The 19,189-nt window shown below is 42.1% G+C and overlaps 1 protein-coding gene across 1 annotated transcript in view; it reads right to left on the bottom strand.

The window, feature by feature from the left end:
• Window positions 1-6,173: 6,173 nt before the first annotated feature.
• Window positions 6,174-19,189, bottom strand: part of LOC121282873 (collagen alpha-1(X) chain-like) — a 47,620-nt gene continuing 34,604 nt past the window's right edge. Inside the window, exon 7 of the mRNA XM_041196685.1 lies at window positions 6,174-6,209. Coding sequence (XP_041052619.1) covers window positions 6,174-6,209 — 36 coding nt within the window. The remainder of the gene's footprint in view (window positions 6,210-19,189) is intronic.

The following is a 19,189-nucleotide window of genomic DNA, read 5'->3' as shown; positions in this document are numbered from 1 at the left end:
GTACTTAGACAAAAACTTAGAGGGGGGGGATCGGTATGTGGTGAGACACCAGACATTAGTGACCTACAGCTAGGGCACAAGACAAGGGTAGCACAAAAGCCAGCTCACCAGATAGCCTCATTTCCCTACTTGATATAAACTGTGAGTGAATATCAACATCCAAGCTTGGAATCATAAAAAGATAGAGGACACAAAGAAGACCATTTGGCCCATCATGCCAGTGCCAGCTCTTTGTTAGACTTATCCAATTAGTCCCAATCCCCTGCTCTTTCCTCATAGCCCTGTCAAATTTACCCATCATGTATTTACCCAATTCAGTTTTGAAAATTACTATTGAATCTGTACTGCCGTCCTTTCAGGCAGTCCATTTCAGGTCACAACAACTCACTACGTGAATTATTTTTCACCTTGTGTTGCTTCTGTTTCTTTTGCCAGTCACCTTAAACCTGGGTCCTCTGATTTCTGACCCTTCTGCCATTTGAGATAGTTCTCCTTATTTAATCTATCAAAAATTTTCATGATTCAACAGCTTCAAGATTTCAACAGCTCTATTAAATCTCCTCCAAACTTCCTCTACTCCAGCCATAACTGGTGTCCTTAGACCTGGTACCATTCTTGTAAATCTTCTACTCCCTCTCTTTGGCTTGACATTCCTAAAATATTGTGCCTGGCATTGAGCACAACACTCCAGCTGAGGCTTAACTTTCTAGAGTTTGCACTCTATTTGTCTCTATTAATCACACAACTGGCCCTTTCACCTCCAATGCACCTGTGTATATACAACCAGGTCTCTCTGTTCCCGCACTTCCTTTAAAATGTATCACTTCTCTGCATTAACTTTCATCTGTCATGTGTCTGCCCAATTCACCAGTCTGTCTATGTCATCCCGAAGTCTATTACTATCCATCTCATTGTTCAGAATATTTCTGAGTTTTGCATCATCTACAATTTTGAAATTACATCTTATAATGAAGTCCAGGTTATTAATATTTATCAAAAAGGACAGAGATCCTAATACCAATCCCAGGGAGACAGCGCTACACACTTTCCTTTAATCAAAAAAACAACCGGTCACCTCTGCTTCCTCTCTTAGCTAACTTCTTACCACACCTCCACTGTCCCCTTAATGATCCCATGGGCTTTAATTTTGCTAACAAGTCTATTATGTGGTGCTTTATCAAAAGCTTTTGAAAGTTCATAAACAAAACGTCAATTGTCCTACCCTCTCCACTACTTCATCAAAGAACTTGATCAAATTAGTCAAACATAATGTGCCCTTAACAAATCTGTGCTGAAGTTCATTTTATAGTCCATACTTTCCCATGTGCCAATTAATTTACCCAGGGTCCTTGACTCTAAAAGTTTCCCAAAATGAATGTCAGGCCAACTGGCCTGTGGTTGCCCAGGTTAATCCGGCTCCTCTTTTTTGAGCGGGGTTAACATTTGCAAGCCTTCAGTCCTGTTCACATCCATACCTAAGGAGATTGGGGGAATGTGCTCAGTGACTCCATAATTTCCATCTTTGCTTCCCTGAGTAATAAAGAATGTATCTGTTGTAGGGTGGCCGAGTTGTGCTAGTAATGATAGAATTGAGCTACAGTCGCTTCTCGGGTGGAAAAATTACGTTAATTTACAATATATTCAGCAGCAAGTACACATGTGTTTTCAACTCTAACTCTACACTGACTGCTGAGGTAGTCCGTGCTACTCTCCTATTGGTTACTACAGATCATGTGATCTTGCCTAATAAGTATTGTTCTTAAAGTACATTACACACTGAATAAAACCATAATTACTACAATATCCCATCTGGACCAAGTGAATTTTCTACCTTAAGTATTGCTTATTTCAGGAATTCCTCCCCTCTTTACCCTTTACGCTATTAATATCCCAGGACAAATTAAGATAATTCAAGCCCCCCAGTTATCATTACTTAATAGCATTTCTCTGTAATTTGTTTGCAAATTTGATTCTTTATCTCCTTCCCAGTATTTGGTGGCCTAGATTATACAATCGGTGTTGTAATAGCTCCTCTAATGCTCCTTAAGATGAACTAAATAGATTCTGTCCCTCAACTATCCTATCACTTTCTAGTGCTACAATTGTTTATTTAATAAATACTGTCACTCCTGCCTTCTCATTTTTCTTCCCTACATTATAAACAGGAATATTAAATTCTTAATCCTCCACTTTTTTGAGATAGGTCTCAATAAATCATAGTTCCACACAGCAACACGTACCTTTGATCACTCTTCTGAACTATTCTTCACTCTAGTGCTATTTGTCTTTCGGAGGCTTCTGTACCTTGTTTGTCCTTTCTAATATTTCATCATCGTACCTAATGCCCCCTGTCAGCAAGTTGTGGAAGCAGGTTCATCTGAAGGTTGTGTAAAAGATTGCATATATAACTGTTACTTCATTGATGTGTTTGGAATATAAAATGAGAGGTGCTAGTAAATGCAACTAAATTAAAACCATTTCTTGCTAAAATAAAACAGATCATCTGGTAGGAGCACTGCAGCAATGTAGTCTTCTCCTCATTGTTGAATGTGCAGTTTGAGTTCAGTCAATAAGCGATATGTGGAAAACACAGCTACAATTAACACAGCTTATCAGTAAACCTGTAATCACAAGTGTTATACTTACACTCCTGATTTTGTAATAGCAGCCAGTACACCGGGGTATCAAACTTGTCACAAGAATAGGCATACTGCACCTCTGACCTTGTAATTGTAGTATGACGGTGTCCAGGACTGTAAAGAATAATGTGGGACTGGGGAAACTGTACCACACACATTATGATGTAGAAAATCACATAGTTGTAGTAGAGTGTAGTGGTGAGTCTGGTAGAAGTCAGTGGCAAGATAGCATCTAGTCATGACTGTATTCTCTATATATGTACATAGTTATGTGTTATTAACAAACAGTTATTGTTCAACATACAAGCCCTCTAGACCTCTTCATGAGACAACATACAACCTCACAACAGTAATAGCACATCCACATTTTAAATGTCTAACAGTAGCTAGTATACTAACATTCCAGATATGTAATAGTGTTATACACACATTCCTGACCTTGTAACATCAATTCATATGCAACAACTTATATTTGGTTAGAACCTTTAACATAATAAAATGTCCCAAGGCACTTCAGAAGAACATTATAAAACAAAATACAACACTGAAACACATGAGGAGATATTAGGTCAGAACACCAAAAGTTTAATCAAGGAGGTAGATTTTAAAAACTGTCTTAAAAGAGGAAGGAGGGGCCAAGAGGTTTAGGGAGTGCCTAGGGTTGAGGTAGCCAAAGCACAGCCACCAATTATGGAGAAAGTAAGAACAGGTTTGATCAATTATTACATTCACTCCTGACCTTGTTATGAGGGTCCCTAAAACTTCACCCTTAACTTTTTAATGTTAGCTTGTTTATCCTCTTTCTTGATTTTATATTGGGAGTTCATATATCTGCACCTACGCCTGACCCTGTAATGACAGTTAATATAGCTTCACTCTTGAGCTTGTAATGATAGGTCACCACATGAAACATTAACCAGCCTTTTATGGATGGAACTAGACTTGCTATGAATTGCAATATTTCTAATAATTCTGTTTACTTTTATTTCATTTAAAGTCAGCATGTGCTCCACAGAGACTGTCAGTGCCAATAATGCATATTAGAATTAGATAGCATTGCAAGGCTATACCCCTAATTTTTTTTGAAAAAGGGACTTTCAACTCTCAACTGACTGGAAATCTTGTGATTTGAAATGAAAAGAACAAAGTGCCTAAAAATGCCAGGACACCTTCCAAGGTGAAGGGGAAAAGGCAAACAATACAGCCGCAGGGCAGAGCCATTTCCTTTAATTCAAAGATCCATCGCAGCTCGTCGCTGTCAAAGGACCAGACATTAAAATGCAAAGTGCTGGATATTGAAACAATGGCTGCCACAGGCAGACCCACTCAAAACCCCTTGAAAATACACAATGGGTGAAGCATAACAGGCTAGGCTCAGACACTGAGGAGAGATTGCAACTGACACAGGGATTGTCAAGAAAGGTTTCAGTGGAGGAAACAGGCTGAAAAGCTGTGCTCTCTCTCCCTCTCTCTCTTTTGGAACTAATGCCTTAACTGGTTCACAAGACAACTTCATTAGAAATCTACCAGTGAAACTGTGATCTCGTAATAATTGCAACATCTTCTACACCTGACCACATCCACAAGGCCAGTTAATCCAAACATCTCCATACCCTTCCCGATAAGAACTCGCTTAGAGGTGTAGAGAGTAACAGGCACTAGGCAGGCAGCAACTCTGGCTGATGATTATAAGCTTATCCACAAACTCTCATCCCAAAGGAAACCTTTCCCTAGTCACCCCCAACTAAATGAGAATGATAGAAGATGGGAGAGCGATAGGACACTGAGCACGCCTGGGAGAGGAGGGACAGCTGGAGACACAGGGCCAAAAAAGGCTGGTGCTGAGAAGAGGAGGGAGGCCAAGAAACCTATGTGTTTTAACGGCTGTGAGGTAGGACTCCTCTGTGCTAATTGCTGGAGGTTACGGGAAAAACGCGTGAGATTTATTGAGGCACACAAACCCTTGGCAGAAAATGGGAGTCAGACAGAGGGGATAGGAGACCAGACTATGGCCCTGGCTGGATTAGCACATCCCTATAAATGCACTACTGAGTCTGGGTGCATTTTAAAAAATTACTTGAGAATTACATGGATTTTGCATCAAAAAGAAGAGTGACCACATTTCCCCAGGCCCAGGTGGGTAAGCCTATAGTGATACTGAGGGATACTGGGGCCATCTAAACTCTACTGCTGGGAAAAGGCATGGCCTTTCTGCCAGAGCATGCAGTAAGTGCCAAGGTGTTGATAAAGGGTTTTGAAAGAGGCCCATCCCCTTATATCGGGTACGCCTGGAGTGCAACTATATGTCAGGCCCAGTGACTGTTGGAGTCTTTCCCAGTTTGTCTGTGGACTGGGTCAACCTGCTCCTTGGCAATGACCTGGCGGGATCAAATGTGACAGCATCCCCAGTAGTTGTAGAAAAGCCAACCGAGGTCAGGGAGGCAGGACAACTACAGTAGAAAGTGCTTGGCATTTTCTCTGACTCTGTGGTAACCTAGTCTATGGCCAGACAAACTCTGTCAGAGCAGGCTGAAGTGGCACTGCAGTGTCACTGTCTGCTTAGAGGCAGCCAAGGCAGGCTGAAGAATAGTGTTCCCAAAAGGTCAGGGACAGTCTAGAGAGGCTGAAATAGCTAGAGAAAGCCAGCAGGAATCTGTAAGGGTACAAGGAACCGAGAGAGGTTCGGACATCCTACAGGGGAAAGAATGGCATAGGAGGAACTATTGGAACTTAAAAGGGCTGAAGCTAGGCCAGTAGAAGTAAAACGGGTCAGGATAGAATCCGTCGCTGTCTTGTTGGCTAAGGAACAGCCATTTGAATTTAAAAGTGCCAAAGTCAGGCCAAAGCCAGGCTAGCAGCAGTAAAAAGAGTAAAATTAAAAACTGAAAAAGTTAAAAGAGCTGAAGCCAAGCTAGCAAGACTTGGGAGCAGTAGTGTTCCAGTGGACCTGGGATAGGTTAGGGGAACAACCATTCCCAAAACAAAAGGAGATCCTACCCCAAAGCAGGCAATACCTGTGGAGATCAAAGAGGAATAGCAAGGAAACTCATGTAGGGTTAATTACTAATAAGCAAGACGAAACAGATCAAGTTTTAAAATTCACTAATAATGAAGGGTTGGACGCAAAACCAGAATTCCTACAGGAGGCAAAAATCCAATTACAGCCCAATGGCCTACTTAGAAATCAGATTTGTAAGCGTGCCTGGGTTGAAGCTAATAATTTCATAGATTATAGAGGTGGATAGCAAGGGGTTAAAACCAATCTCAGAAAACCTAGTAATCCAAAAAATTTGCATCTTAAAAGCCTCTGTACTAAACAGCATGAAGGCAGGGCCAGTGAGAAGCACAGAAACCCCTACAGGTAACAAAGAGCAGTTTAGCCATTACCAGCAATCTGGGAGTTAATAGTCGGGTAAACCAGCCGAATCCCTTAATCTGAATTTACAGCAAGGAACAAGCACTGGTTTGCTGACAAAATTATCTGTCATGCCTACCACCAAAAAACATAAAGCAACTTCAGAACCCTGATGCCAGTCAAACCTTTTCAAATGAAGACAAATAACCAAACACCTGAAAAGGAAAAAGCAACATAAGAACTTGTTATCCAGGCCTAACACTGTTTAAAGTTACCTGGGTAGCAAGACCATAGTAGAGCAGAACAGTTGCAATTTGAGTAAGAGAGTGAATGTGTTTTTTATATACCTTGTAATGAAATGAGAATGAATCTCATTTCATTTGTATTAATACGGAGGTGTCACTAGGCTCTGCCCCTTTATTTTTGAAAATACGAATTTTCAACTTTCAACTGACTAGAAACTTTGCAGTTGAAATGAGACAGGACAAACTATGTAAAAATGCAAGGCCGCCTTCCAAGACAAAGATGAAAAAACAAACAAGACACGCCCAGGGGAATGTGAAGAGAGGGACACTGTCAAAGATCTAACGAAACTTGTCACTAAGGGAGAGACACTAATATTTAATGTGCTGGATATTGAAACAATGGCTGCCACAGGCAGACCCACCCAAAACCCCTCAGAAATACACAATGGGTGAAGCATAACAAGCCGGGCTGCAGACACTGAGGAGAGATTGCAAGTGGCACAGGGAGTGTCAAGAAAGGTTTCAGCAGAAGAAACAGGCTGAAAAGCTGTGCTCTCTCCCTCTCTCTGTTTTGGAACAAGTGTCTTAAGCGGTTCAGAAAACAACTTCACTAGAAATCTGCCAGTGAACTTATATCTCATAATAATTGCAACATCTTCTATATCTGACTGCAAAATCAGCTAATCCAAATCAGCTGCAATATTCAACAATCAACACCTCAAGGACAAACAAAGGACACATAACCATATATTCTTTTAATGTTTTTTATTGGACTTTCTTATTTCTGATATCAGTGTGTTTGTGTAACTTTGTGATTTTATTATTTTTCCTCAGGTTTAGTGGTTAATAAATTTGATTTTTCTTGAATTCAAGATAATCTTGTTTGATTGGCTCCTTATTGCTCACTGCTTAAAAGTTAAATACATTCGGATTTGGAAAAGAAATATCCTCGTAAAAAGAAACTTAAACCTTTTTTGTGGCCAGCCAAGGAGGTTGATTAGAGGGGAGTCAATTCATTCCTTCTTACCTGGTCATAATAGTAAGAGTGGCCACATGGATTCAGCAGAGTGTGCTGCCTCCTCTTGGCAAATCAGAAGCATTGTCACTGAAACATCAACCAATTGTCTTGGAGCCACAGTCTCAGTATATTATCAATTTATCAGCTGCACAGGGACAAACCAATTTGTAATAAAGAATAAAAAGCTAACTTAGCAGCTGGCCCCACACTTATAGACAACAATGTTGCCAAATAAAACGAAGTATTAAGATCTGAAGGACCAAGGCAATTTAAATGAAAGACTTAGTTCAAAGCAATATTTGAAAACAGATGCTCAAATTGTTGCACTACTTAATGCAAAAAGTATTTCAGACATGACACTTGCTAATTCTGTTCCAATAACACTCAGCACACGAAATATGTGAATTCCTTCACAGGGAAACCAAATTAAGAGCATGTTACAGAATAAAGATGCATCAAGCTCAAACCATCTTTACTGTTTCATTCAATGTTCCCTCGTTTGCCATAAATTTTAAAAAAATAAATTAAATTACATTGGCATCTGGCTCTTGGCAAGATAATGAAGTCAATGACAGATATTAAAACCTATACTCGGGACATGGTAGTGTCAGTTTGCCTACCTGCACTCTGATCGCATAATGACATAAACCTGATCTTGTAATGATAGTATACCTGCACTACTAAACTTGTAGAGCAGAACTTTATGAGTCGGTGAGCGAGGGAGGGGGCCCTCTCGCTGACACGTAAAATGATGCAGGATGATGTCGGGCAAAACTCCTGACGTCACCGTGCCTGATTTAAATTTTCAGGTAGGTGGGGGCACAGCAAAATCAGCTGCGTGCCTGCTGAACTGTCAATGGCCAATTGAGGCCATTGACAGGATCAGTTAAGCAATTAAAGGACCTGCCCATCCAACCTTAATGTTGGCGGGCAGGCCAGGAGCCCTGACGCAAATAGAGAAAACATGAAACCTCATCCACTGGTGGGATGAGGTTTCATGTCGGCTTTAAAAAATTTTAATAAAGGTTTTGTAAAAATTATGGACATGTCCCAACTCATGTGACATTGTCACATGAGGGGACATATAAGGGAAATTTTATTTTTCTATTTTTGTCTTTTTCACATGTGCAGCCGATCTCCCTGAGGCTGCACTTAGCCTCGGGCAGATGAGTGCACACTTTCATGCACATGCGCGAAAGAGCGCACTCTCGATTTTGGGACTTCCCTCCAACCCCGCCCGCACAAGGAGCGCATAGCGCTTCAGTGCGCACGTCACACTGATCGGGCCTTAATTGGCCCGCCCACGTAAAATGGCGCCGCGCCTCTGATTGGGGGCGCCGATTGGAAGCGCGCCTATACGCACCCGCCCATCAACTTCCCCCCCACCCCCCTCCCCGGATGGGGGGACAATTCAGCCCGTAATGTCAATTCATGTAACTGCATCCACTCCTGTACTTGTGATGATATGTCTCCCCATAAAACATTAAACCTGACTGATTTTATAGGTGTGCATAGACTTGCTGTGTGTTTCCAGCATTTCTAGTATTTTGGTTGTACCTTTGCTTCATCTGCTGTCAGCGTGTGCTGCTCTTTTGGCATTGAAGCACAGAAACTATTTATATATCACGGATTGTAAGAATTGTGCAGGCATGACCACACAGATTCAGCAGAGTTCCCTTGGTGGCTTAGGTGGACTTTTTTCAGTCAGTGTATCTATCAATATTCCTTTGTAACTTTCTGCTTCTGTCCACACTACTTACTCTGCCACCTAATTTGGTATCAGGTACAAACCTCATTATATGGCTCTGTATTCCTTGGTCTAATTCCTTTATAAATATAGTGAAAATTAATGTAACTGGTCAATGATTGCCCCCTGCTGATTGACCGGCTTGTGTTGTAAGGTGGCCAAGTTGTACTATTAACGAGAGATTTGATCTGCAGACACTCCTTGCGTGGGAGCATTAAGTTTCTTTACAACATGCTCAGCAGCAAATACACATGTGCTTTCAACTCCAGCTCTAGATCTATGCTGACTGCTGAGGTAGCTGACGCTACTCTCCTATTGGTTACAACAGATCATGTGATCTTGCCTAACAAGTATTATTCTTAAAGGTATATTTAACATGAAATAAAACCATAATTATTACATTCCTCCCCCTTTAACTGGGCTATACATATTAAATTAATAAGTACATATGTTTCAAGACAACATAATATTTACAGAGATAAAAACAAAAAAACTGCAGATGCTGGAAATCCAAAACAAAAACAGAATTACCTGGAAAAACTCAGCAGGTCTGGCAGCATCGGCGGAGAAGAAAAGAGTTGACGTTTCGAGTCCTCATGAGCCTTCGACAGAACTTGAGTTCGAGTCCAAGAAAGAGTTGAAATATAAGCTGGTTTAAGGTGTGTGTGTGGGGGGCGGAGAGATAGAGAGACAGAGAGGTGGAGGGGGGGGGTGTGGTTGTAGGGACAAACAAGCAGTGATAGAAGCAGATCATCAAAAGATGTCAACGACAATAGTACAATAGAACACATAGGTGTTAAAGTTAAAGTTGGTGATATTATCTAAACGAATGTGCTAATTAAGAATGGATGGTAGGGCACTCAAGGTATAGCTCTAGTGGGGTTTTTTTTTATATAATGGAAATAGGTGGGAAAAGGAAAATCTTTATAATTTATTGGAAAAAAAAGGAAGGGGGAAACAGAAAGAGGGTGGGGATGGGGGAGGGAGCTCACGACCTAAAGTTGTTGAATTCAATATTCAGTCCGGAAGGCTGTAAAGTCCCTAGTCGGAAGATGAGGTGTTGTTCCTCCAGTTTGCGTTGGGCTTCACTGGAACAATGCAGCAAGCCAAGGACAGACATGTGGGCAAGAGAGCAGGGTGGAGTGTTAAAATGGCAAGTGACAGGGAGGTTTGGGTCATTCTTGCGGACAGACCGCAGGTGTTCTGCAAAGCGGTCGCCCAGTTTACGTTTGGTCTCTCCAATGTAGAGGAGACCACATTGGGAGCAACGAATGCAGTAGACTAAGTTGGGGGAAATGCAAGTGAAATGCTGCTTCACTTGAAAGGAGTGTTTGGGTCCTTGGACGGTGAGGAGAGAGGAAGTGAAGGGGCAGGTGTTGCATCTTTTGCGTGGGCATGGGGTGGTTATAAAGATTTTCCTTTTCCCACCTATTTCCATTATAAAAAAAAACCCACTAGAGCTATACCTTGAGTGCCCTACCATCCATTCTTAATTAGCACATTCGTTTAGATAATATCACCAACTTTAACTTTAACACCTATGTGTTCTATTGTACTATTGTCGTTGACATCTTTTGATGATCTGCTTCTATCACTGCTTGTTTGTCCCTACAACCACCCCCCCCCCACCTCTCTGTCTCTCTATCTCTCCGCCCCCCACACACACACCTTAAACCAGCTTATATTTCAACTCTTTCTTGGACTCGAACTCAAGTTCTGTCGAAGGCTCATGAGGACTCGAAACGTCAACTCTTTTCTTCTCCGCCGATGCTGCCAGACCTGCTGAGTTTTTCCAGGTAATTCTGTTTTTGCTTAACATAATATTTACACCGGATAAGGAATTTACAAGTTCAAACTTTCAGGTGGTATCCTGGCACATGTGGAACGTCGCAGCTCCACAACTTCAGATTCTATGTCAGGAACCCCCTTTTCCGGAGTTGCCCGATCATCAGGTGCTTCAGTGGGAACTTGCAGTTCTGTATCCTCAGCTCTTACAGGGACATCAGACATGTCAGTCCTGGGTTGAGTATCCTCGACAGGAAACGCAGACCCGGTCATGGTCACTGGTGGAACCAAATCTTGGTGATTTGTCTCTCTCTTCCTTAAATGGTCCACATGTTTATGGATGATCTGGCCTTCCACCTCCACAAGGTAAGATGGAGGCCCAGTCACCGCACTTATTTCACCCGCTAACCACTTTGGTCCTTCCCTGAAGATTTTCACATTTATAGGCTCTACGATGGTAAATTTCCTCTTGCGACTATGCCAGTCATGTCTAGTGTTTTGGCTTCCCTGACTCCTTTCCAACTTCCCCTCTAAATTCGGCATTATTAAGCTCAATCTCATCCTGAGACGGTGTTTCAACAATAACTCCACAGGTGTGACACCTGTTGTTGTGTGAGGGGTAGTCCTGTAATGATAAAGAAAGCGTGCTAGCTTGGTTGCCAATGAATCACCAGTTAGCTTTTTCATGCCTGTCTTGAACATTTGAACCGCCCTTTCAGCTAATCGGTTTGAGGAAGGGTGGTAGGGTGCAGTTTTCACAAGTGATACCATTGAAGCTGATAAACCGTTGAAATTCAGCACTTGTAAGTGCCATGCCATTATTGGAAACGACTACTTCTGGTAGTCTGTGAATGGTTAAACCTTGACGTACTTTTTCAATTGTAGCGCCCGACATTGGTGACTCTACCACATATATGTCCAACCATTTTGAATGGGCTTTGACAATGAGCAGAAATATTGTTCCCAGGAGCGGTCCAACATAGTCAAAGTGTAACTGCACCCAGGGTCTACCTGGCCACTAATATGGGTGTAATGGAGCTGTCACTGACAACTTCTGCAGTTATTGACATTGCACACAGTGCTTTATAAACTCTCCATTTCACCATCCATCCGAGGCCACCATAGATAGCTGCGTGCTATAGTCTTCATTCAGGATATTCCTGGATGGGCACAATGTAGTTCAATTAAAAGTAGCTCCCTTCCCTTTTGGAGGAACTATCACTCGTGCTCCCCACAATAAGATGCCACCCTGGCTGGTCATTTCATGTCTTCTGTTGAAGTATGGTTTCATTCCATCAGATACAGGCTCCTGTGACCATCCATGTGGCACTTGTTCTTGTACCTGATGTAGGATTGGTCCTGACTTGTCCAGCTTCTGATCTGTCAAGCACATACCAGCGAAGAATCTAAGAAATTTAACAGTAAAACAAACTCTTATGGAACTGGGACATGTTCATCATTTTCATGTAAAGGCAAATGACTAAGGGCATTGTTGTTTGCGATTTGATTGCCAGGCCTATGTATGAAAGTGTATTCGTATGCTGCCAGAATTAAAGCCCATCATTGTATTCTTGCTGAGGCTATGGGTGATATAGCCTTATCCTCACTAAACAATCCCAGCAACGGTTTGTGGTCTGAAACTATTGTAAAATGGCGGCCGTGTACGTACTGGTGAAATTTCTTGACACCAAAGATGATGGACAGATCTTCTTCTATCTGCAAGTATCCCTTTTCCGCGGTGGTGAGCGTTCTTGATATGTAACCTATTGACTGTTCCATGCTGTCACCCATCCAATGAGAGAGCACTGCTTCCACTCCGTAGAGAGATGTGTCACATGTCAGCACCAATTCTTTCATCTGGTCACAATGCACTTATAGATTGGACAAGAACAATAATTGTTTCTCCTTTATGAAAGCTCCTTTCTGGGGCATCTCCCAAGACCAACATTGATTCTTTTTGAATAGAGAATGCAGGTGGGCAGAACTGTAGACAAATTGGGTAAGAACAGCCCATTATAGTTGATCATTCCTAGGAATGATTTGATCTCTGAGGCATTCTTTGGTGCAGGTGCCTCTCTGATGGCTCTCACTTTCTCCTCAACTGGCTGGAGGCCCTGTGAATCTACCCGGTGACCCAAATAGATTATCTAACTCATTTGGAACATGCACTTTTTTTTGATGCACTCCAGCTTGCAGCTTAAGACTTCTTTTAAGTTTGTCAAATGCTGTTTTTCAGGGAGCCCTTTCACCAATACATCATCTAAATATGCAACAACCTGGGCCAGTCGTCTGCAAGATGTTCTCTGAAAGATGGCACAAGCAGAGGAGACACCGAAAGGCAACCGAGTATATTGGTACAACCCTTTGTGGGTATTAATTGTGATAAATTCCCAAGGAGGCATTATCCAACTCTCGTTGTTGATCAGCATGACTCATGTCAAGTTTTGTGTAAGTTGTCCCTCATGCCAACTTGGCATACATGTCTTCGACTTTTGGAATGGGGTGCCTGTCTAGCTTAGTTACTTTAATAACTGTTTGTCGTCTCCACAAATTCGGACGCTTTGGTCGGGTTTAAGGATGGGGACTATGAATGCTGCCCAGTCTGAGAACTGCACAGGTTGTATAACGCCCAGTTTCTCTAGTCTCCTCATCTGTTCAGTTCAATGTCGACATTTTATTGCAGGACATATGGCACCGATCTCGCCTTCATGAAGTGAGATGTTGCTCCAGGATCCACATAAATCTTGGCCTGCAGACCCTGGATTTTCCCCAGTTCATCATTAGAGATGGTGGCGTACTTTCTAAGTAACTCTGGTAACCCACTTGCTTTCAACTGGAAAATTTCAGAACATTCTAACTTAATCTCCTTTAACCAATTTCACCCCAGGAGGCTTGGCCATTCACCTGCTACCACCATCAAGGGTAGCTTTGCCAATTGGCTTCCATAATGGACAGTTACACTGCGTATGCATTTTATTTGAATGTCTTAATCCGTATATGTTTCTTCTATTTCTTCTAAAATTAATTGATGCTCACCATTATTTAATTATCTTAAGGTGAGTTCCCCAATTACTGTAGTGCAAGCTCCCATGTCCACTTCCATTCTAACAGATTTGCCATTTACTTTTGCTGTGGCAACTATTGCTTCTGTCTTTCCAACTTTCAGATTAAACAATGAGCAAATGTCTGAATTTGTTGTTTCAGGCTCTTCTACATTATAGATTTCATTGGGCTTTCTCTGCTAGAATCTTGCTTTGCATTGCCTCATCATATGTCCATTTCTTTGACAATAGTAGCATTTGAGTTTTTTAAACTGCCAATCATTAAAAGACTGATTGTTTCGACCTCTATTAAAATTATTCTTTGATTTTGTTTCTAAGTTATTTTCCTTTCTTCTTAGCTAGTGAGGGCTGTTTCCTGCTCCTTGGCATAGTCTCGCTTTTTTGTACCTCTTTCGGCTGAGGTTTCCCGCCTGATGTGGAGGATTAATACAGCTTGTTTTTTCCCATTTAATTTCTATGAAATTTTCTGTAACAAGTTGCTGGAAGTGAGAGATAGAAATGGCATGGTACTCCCATCTAGGGCACCTGAGATCTGAGTGAACATGGCAAACAGCAGTCCAACTGCTTAAGTAATTCGGTCAAATAGCTGTAAAATCAAAGGACAAAATCTGCACAAGGAAGTATAAATTCGAGTGGGTGAATTAAATGTTAAATCAGATGCAGAAAGAGAAACAAAGAGAAAAAAAAGAGACTGAATTAAGAGAGAAAACCAGAGACAGAAAAAATGGTAAAATACTTTTTAAATTTTAGTTAAAGGAAAATCTCCAGAAATAGTAAAAACTTGAAAGAACAAGACTCCAAACTTGTTTTTTTTCAGTGATAGAGGGCGGAATTGTCTGTGTCCATGTCAGGCGTGTTTGATGGCATGAACGGACAATATGGCAAGAAGGCCAAAAATTGGTTACATGATGTTGTGAAACCAGTTTGCGATCATCTGCCCAGCCCATCAATGGCTGGCCAAGTTCCCCGTCATCGGACGTTGGGAACCTCATTGTATTACATCAGCATATCATTATAATGCCAGCCCGCTGGATTCATTCCACAACCCCATCACCCCCTATGCCCCCACCACCCCACTGGATCATCCGCCCACATCGGCTGAAAAGCACACCATTGCAGGCCTCGTCTTGACAACTGTGGCATGCAGAAGTTGGGACTTACCACCAGGGCCTTGATCACATCGCAGACATCTGAGGAGGAGGAGATGCTGGAGCACGACATCAACGGCACACTGGAGGCACATCCATGGCATGTTGGGTGGATTCTCATGGGCATGGCTCTGCTGTGAAGCAGCTCAAGGAAGCTCGAAAGTCACCATTGATGCTCACAATGGATGATGGTCGAGGGGGCGGGATAGGTAGGCAGTAGGATCGATTGGGAGAAGTAAAGATGTCGGGGGGTGAGTTTGGGTGCGGGAGAATGAAGTTGTTGGGGGGTGAAGTTGGGAAGGGGAGATTGAAGGTGCTGGGGGTTGAGTTTGGGAGGGAGTAATGAAGGTGTCCACGGGAAAGGTTGGGGGAGGAGGGAGTATGTGGGGAGGAGGGGCAACAGGGTGGAGATGACAACTGGAGATGTAGGTGTAAGGGAGGTGGAAGGGGTGGAAGGTTTAAAAGAAGGAGTTCAGTGGGGGGAAGGAGTGTGGAGAGAAGCCAGCTGTTTAAGGGAGTGATGAACAGTTTGGGGATAAAACAGATTAAGTCAACAGTCACAAATGGCTTTGGAAAGATGGCATCAAACTGTTAAAACTATGATGAGCTTGTACAGTCAGGATTATCCACAGGATTGGGATAGGTGAATTCCATTCTTGTTATTTGCTATCAGGGATGCTCCTAATAAGTTGACTGGTTTTAGACCTTTTGAACTAGTTTATGGTCATGAAGTAAGGGGACCACTGAAATTGATTCATGAGAAATTGGTGGGTCAAAATTCGGAACCTGCTCTCCTGGATTATGTAACAAATTGCAGAGAGAGATTGGATAGACCATGTGAGTTGGCTAGGGAATGTTTAAAGATATCACAGCAAGTGATGAAAAAGAAGGTAGATAGGAAACCTGCAGCTTGTAGTTTTGTTACTGGGGAGAAAGTGCTAGTTCTATTATCAGTACTGGGTCACTCATTAAAGGCAAGTTTTAGTGGGCCTTATAGGATTGAAAAGAAATTGAGTGATATGAATTATGTAATAAATCCTCCAGATAGAAGAATGGAGCAGAGGGTGTGTCATGTAAATATGCTTAAAAAGTACTTAGACAGGGAAGAGGACCAAAAGGAAGTGCTAGTAGTTGTAGATAATGAGAAAGAAATAGAAATGCAAGATCCTGAAATTAATTTTCCTCTAATCAAACTGGATAATGAGGGGGAGCTTGAAAATTTAAATGTAATATTGAGTTACCTTCCAGACACATGTCAAAGTGATTTGAGGAAGTTATTGCAGTTACACAAAGATATTTGTGGAATAAGCTGGGAAGGACAAATTTAGCTATGGAAGATGTAAGTGTAAAAGTTTCATCTTCACTTAGGCAATAACCTTATAGATTAAATCTGGCAAAGTTATCACAAGTACAGAAAGAAATTGAATTCATGATTCAAAATGATATCATTGAGTCTAGTTGCAGTAACTGGAGTTCGTCTATTGTGCTGGTACCAAAACCGGATGGAACACAAAGACTGTGTGTGGACTGTCGAAAGGTGAATGCGGTGACAAAAGCAGATTCATATCCTATACCACGGTTGGAAGACTGTATTGAGAAAGTGGGACAATCAAAATTTATCACAAAGGTTGATTTGCAAAGGGAACATTTGCATTTTTAAAAAAACAAGACTAGTTGAATTCAAAGGAGGGGTGAAGTATTACACCTAGCCAGAAGAAGTTAAGAAACAGTGGCCTGTTTCGGCGGGGACTGGGCCATAAAATGCAGTGAGACATTATAAATCCCATTGATGACAGCGGGAACATAAAATCCTGCTGTCGTAAAATTCTGTCCAGTGTATTTATTTTTCCTAAAGAATACTGGTAAAATTTGTACTATGAGGGATTTTTATTAACAGAGAGGTAAGTCCAAAGACATATTGAAACAATGGAAATTTGCATTCAAAGGGGCAAGTATGGATAAAGGAGAGAAGACTGTATGAAAGGGCAGGAATTCTAAGATCTAACAAGTGTGAAAACCTCCAGCATCTAAGCATTAAACTGCTGTATACAAAGAACTGAAGTTAAGAAAACTCACTCCGAGTTGGATTATTCAGGGTACTGTGTTTCTTTGCCTGGGTCTTTTAAAATCTATGTGGCATACTGTTTCCTTAATGAAGGTGTAACTGGGAGTTAGATTAATGAGGGGATTTAGAAGTTATCATAGTAGTAATTTATAGATTTATATATGTACTTAAAATAATTTCTTCTATTAATAAAGGTTTAATTTAATTTTATAAGAAACCTATAAGACGTAGTGGCCTAATTACTACTGAATTCAAGGCATGCCTCTTGAAATTTATACAAATTGTAAAACAGTTATGGCAGTTGTTTCAAGTTTCCCTTTGGGATTTGAGCAGCTCAGCATTTACCATTGGCTATGCCATAACAATCCCACTGAGGAGTGTGTCTCTGCACTGGTGGAGGGTGTGGGTAAGCACTGTGATGGGTCTTCTAGGCTGCTTATTTCCAGCTCTTCAATGGAGGAGATGTCCACTTGGTTGGAGGTGAGGACGTGGATGGAGCTGAAGGACTGGCTGGCTGACGGTGTCACTCATTTGGTAGAGCTCCCTGTGAACCAAAGTAGAGATAATTAGTGCATAGCAGCAGAGTTAAAAGCAGGAGACAGAGCACTCACAGTTGCATTGAAAGTGGGATGATGTGGTGCAGGATCCTCATTTGGGTGTTCGCCAGCAACATCACCATTGCCACAGGCATGGTCCACGTCCTCACCAGTCAGTGCAATGGCACATTCCTCAAAGTGAATGAAGGGCCTAATGTAAGCCACTCCACCCCCGTCCCCCACCCTGGTCTCGGACCTCTCCCTGCTGATGTGAGCAGGCTTCTCCTTCATGGGAACAAATGGAGGGCATGTGAGCAGGACACATGGTATTGCGTGGAATGTTTGTGTGGTGAGCGAATCCATGGATGGGATGAGGACGCAAGCTCGAGAGGATATGAGCCTGATGGAGATATGGGAGTGTTTGTGAGAGTTAGTGGTGTTATCCCTTAAGGTGTGAGATCCGCGTGGATGTGTGATGGGTTTGTGAGTATGAGGTGAGAGTGATGAGAAGAGTGAGTTACCCTGGCGGAACGGATGAGACCATTCATCCAGTAGTGGCTGGATGGCTGTCCTCTTTTGCAGGGCATTGGTGCTGACCACCACTGCCACTGCCTCCCTTGTTGAATTGATGAAGCCACTGCCCCTCCTTCGGCCAGAGTAGGGGTAAAGGACATCACGACACTTGAGGGATGTGTCACTAAACCTGGGGGCTGCTGTCTTTTTGCCTTTTGGAACTATCCTGCCTCCTGTGCAGCATTCCCGGGCTGGAAGCACTGAGAAGTGTGCACGTGGCTGGGTTTTAGATATGGTGGTCGGTGTGACGAAGCAGTGAGGTGATGGCATGGCAGGCGAAGGAAACCCCCACCATGGAAATGGTGTGTTTCCTGGGAATGCATAATTAATTCATTGGGTCTGGAACAGCACGACATGAAAAGCCGTTATTGTAGCTGGTGGGTAAAACAACATTTTACCCATTTAGTGCAAATCTGGAACGATTTCACCCAGAGAGTTTGGCAAGTAATTATTAACATTTTTCACACCTTTGAAAGGGTACTTAGTCTTGAAATGGCTTGATTTAACTTATATTTATACTCTCCAGTGACAGAAAATTCCACATTGTACCTTGGTCTAATTAACTTCTCCCTAATGAAGAACAGTTAAGGACAGGGGTGAACAATTGTAAACTTGTAGATACAAATCAACTCACCCTTTTCATCCTCCTTGGCCTTTTCTTCCAGCATTATTGGCAGTTGTTAAATGTATTTCTGAGGATTTTTTATATTTGTTCTGTTGAGAGGTGTGATGCTGATGGAAATGGGGCAATATGTCACTTTGTGTCCCATTATCACCATCAGGGACACATGCACAGATAGAAACAAATCATTGATGCTGCAAATCTGGCCTAAAAAAAGTTGGAAATATACAGTTTCTGTAAAGAGAAAAGTCAGAGAAGGCAGGTTGCTGTGGAGGTGGTCCTATTGCCTAGATCACATGAACACAGGTCGACAGGGTCTGCACTAGAGACATTGGCTTGTCTCATGTCAGGCATGTGTGTTAGAATGCTGTACCTGAGGTGTTGACCAGTTTGA

Source organism: Carcharodon carcharias, chromosome 10 (genome assembly GCF_017639515.1).
Source record: "Carcharodon carcharias isolate sCarCar2 chromosome 10, sCarCar2.pri, whole genome shotgun sequence".
Classification (NCBI taxonomy): domain Eukaryota; kingdom Metazoa; phylum Chordata; class Chondrichthyes; order Lamniformes; family Lamnidae; genus Carcharodon; species Carcharodon carcharias.
The sequence above is the reverse complement of the archived record's forward strand: the minus strand, read 5'-3'. Positions and strand labels throughout refer to the sequence as shown.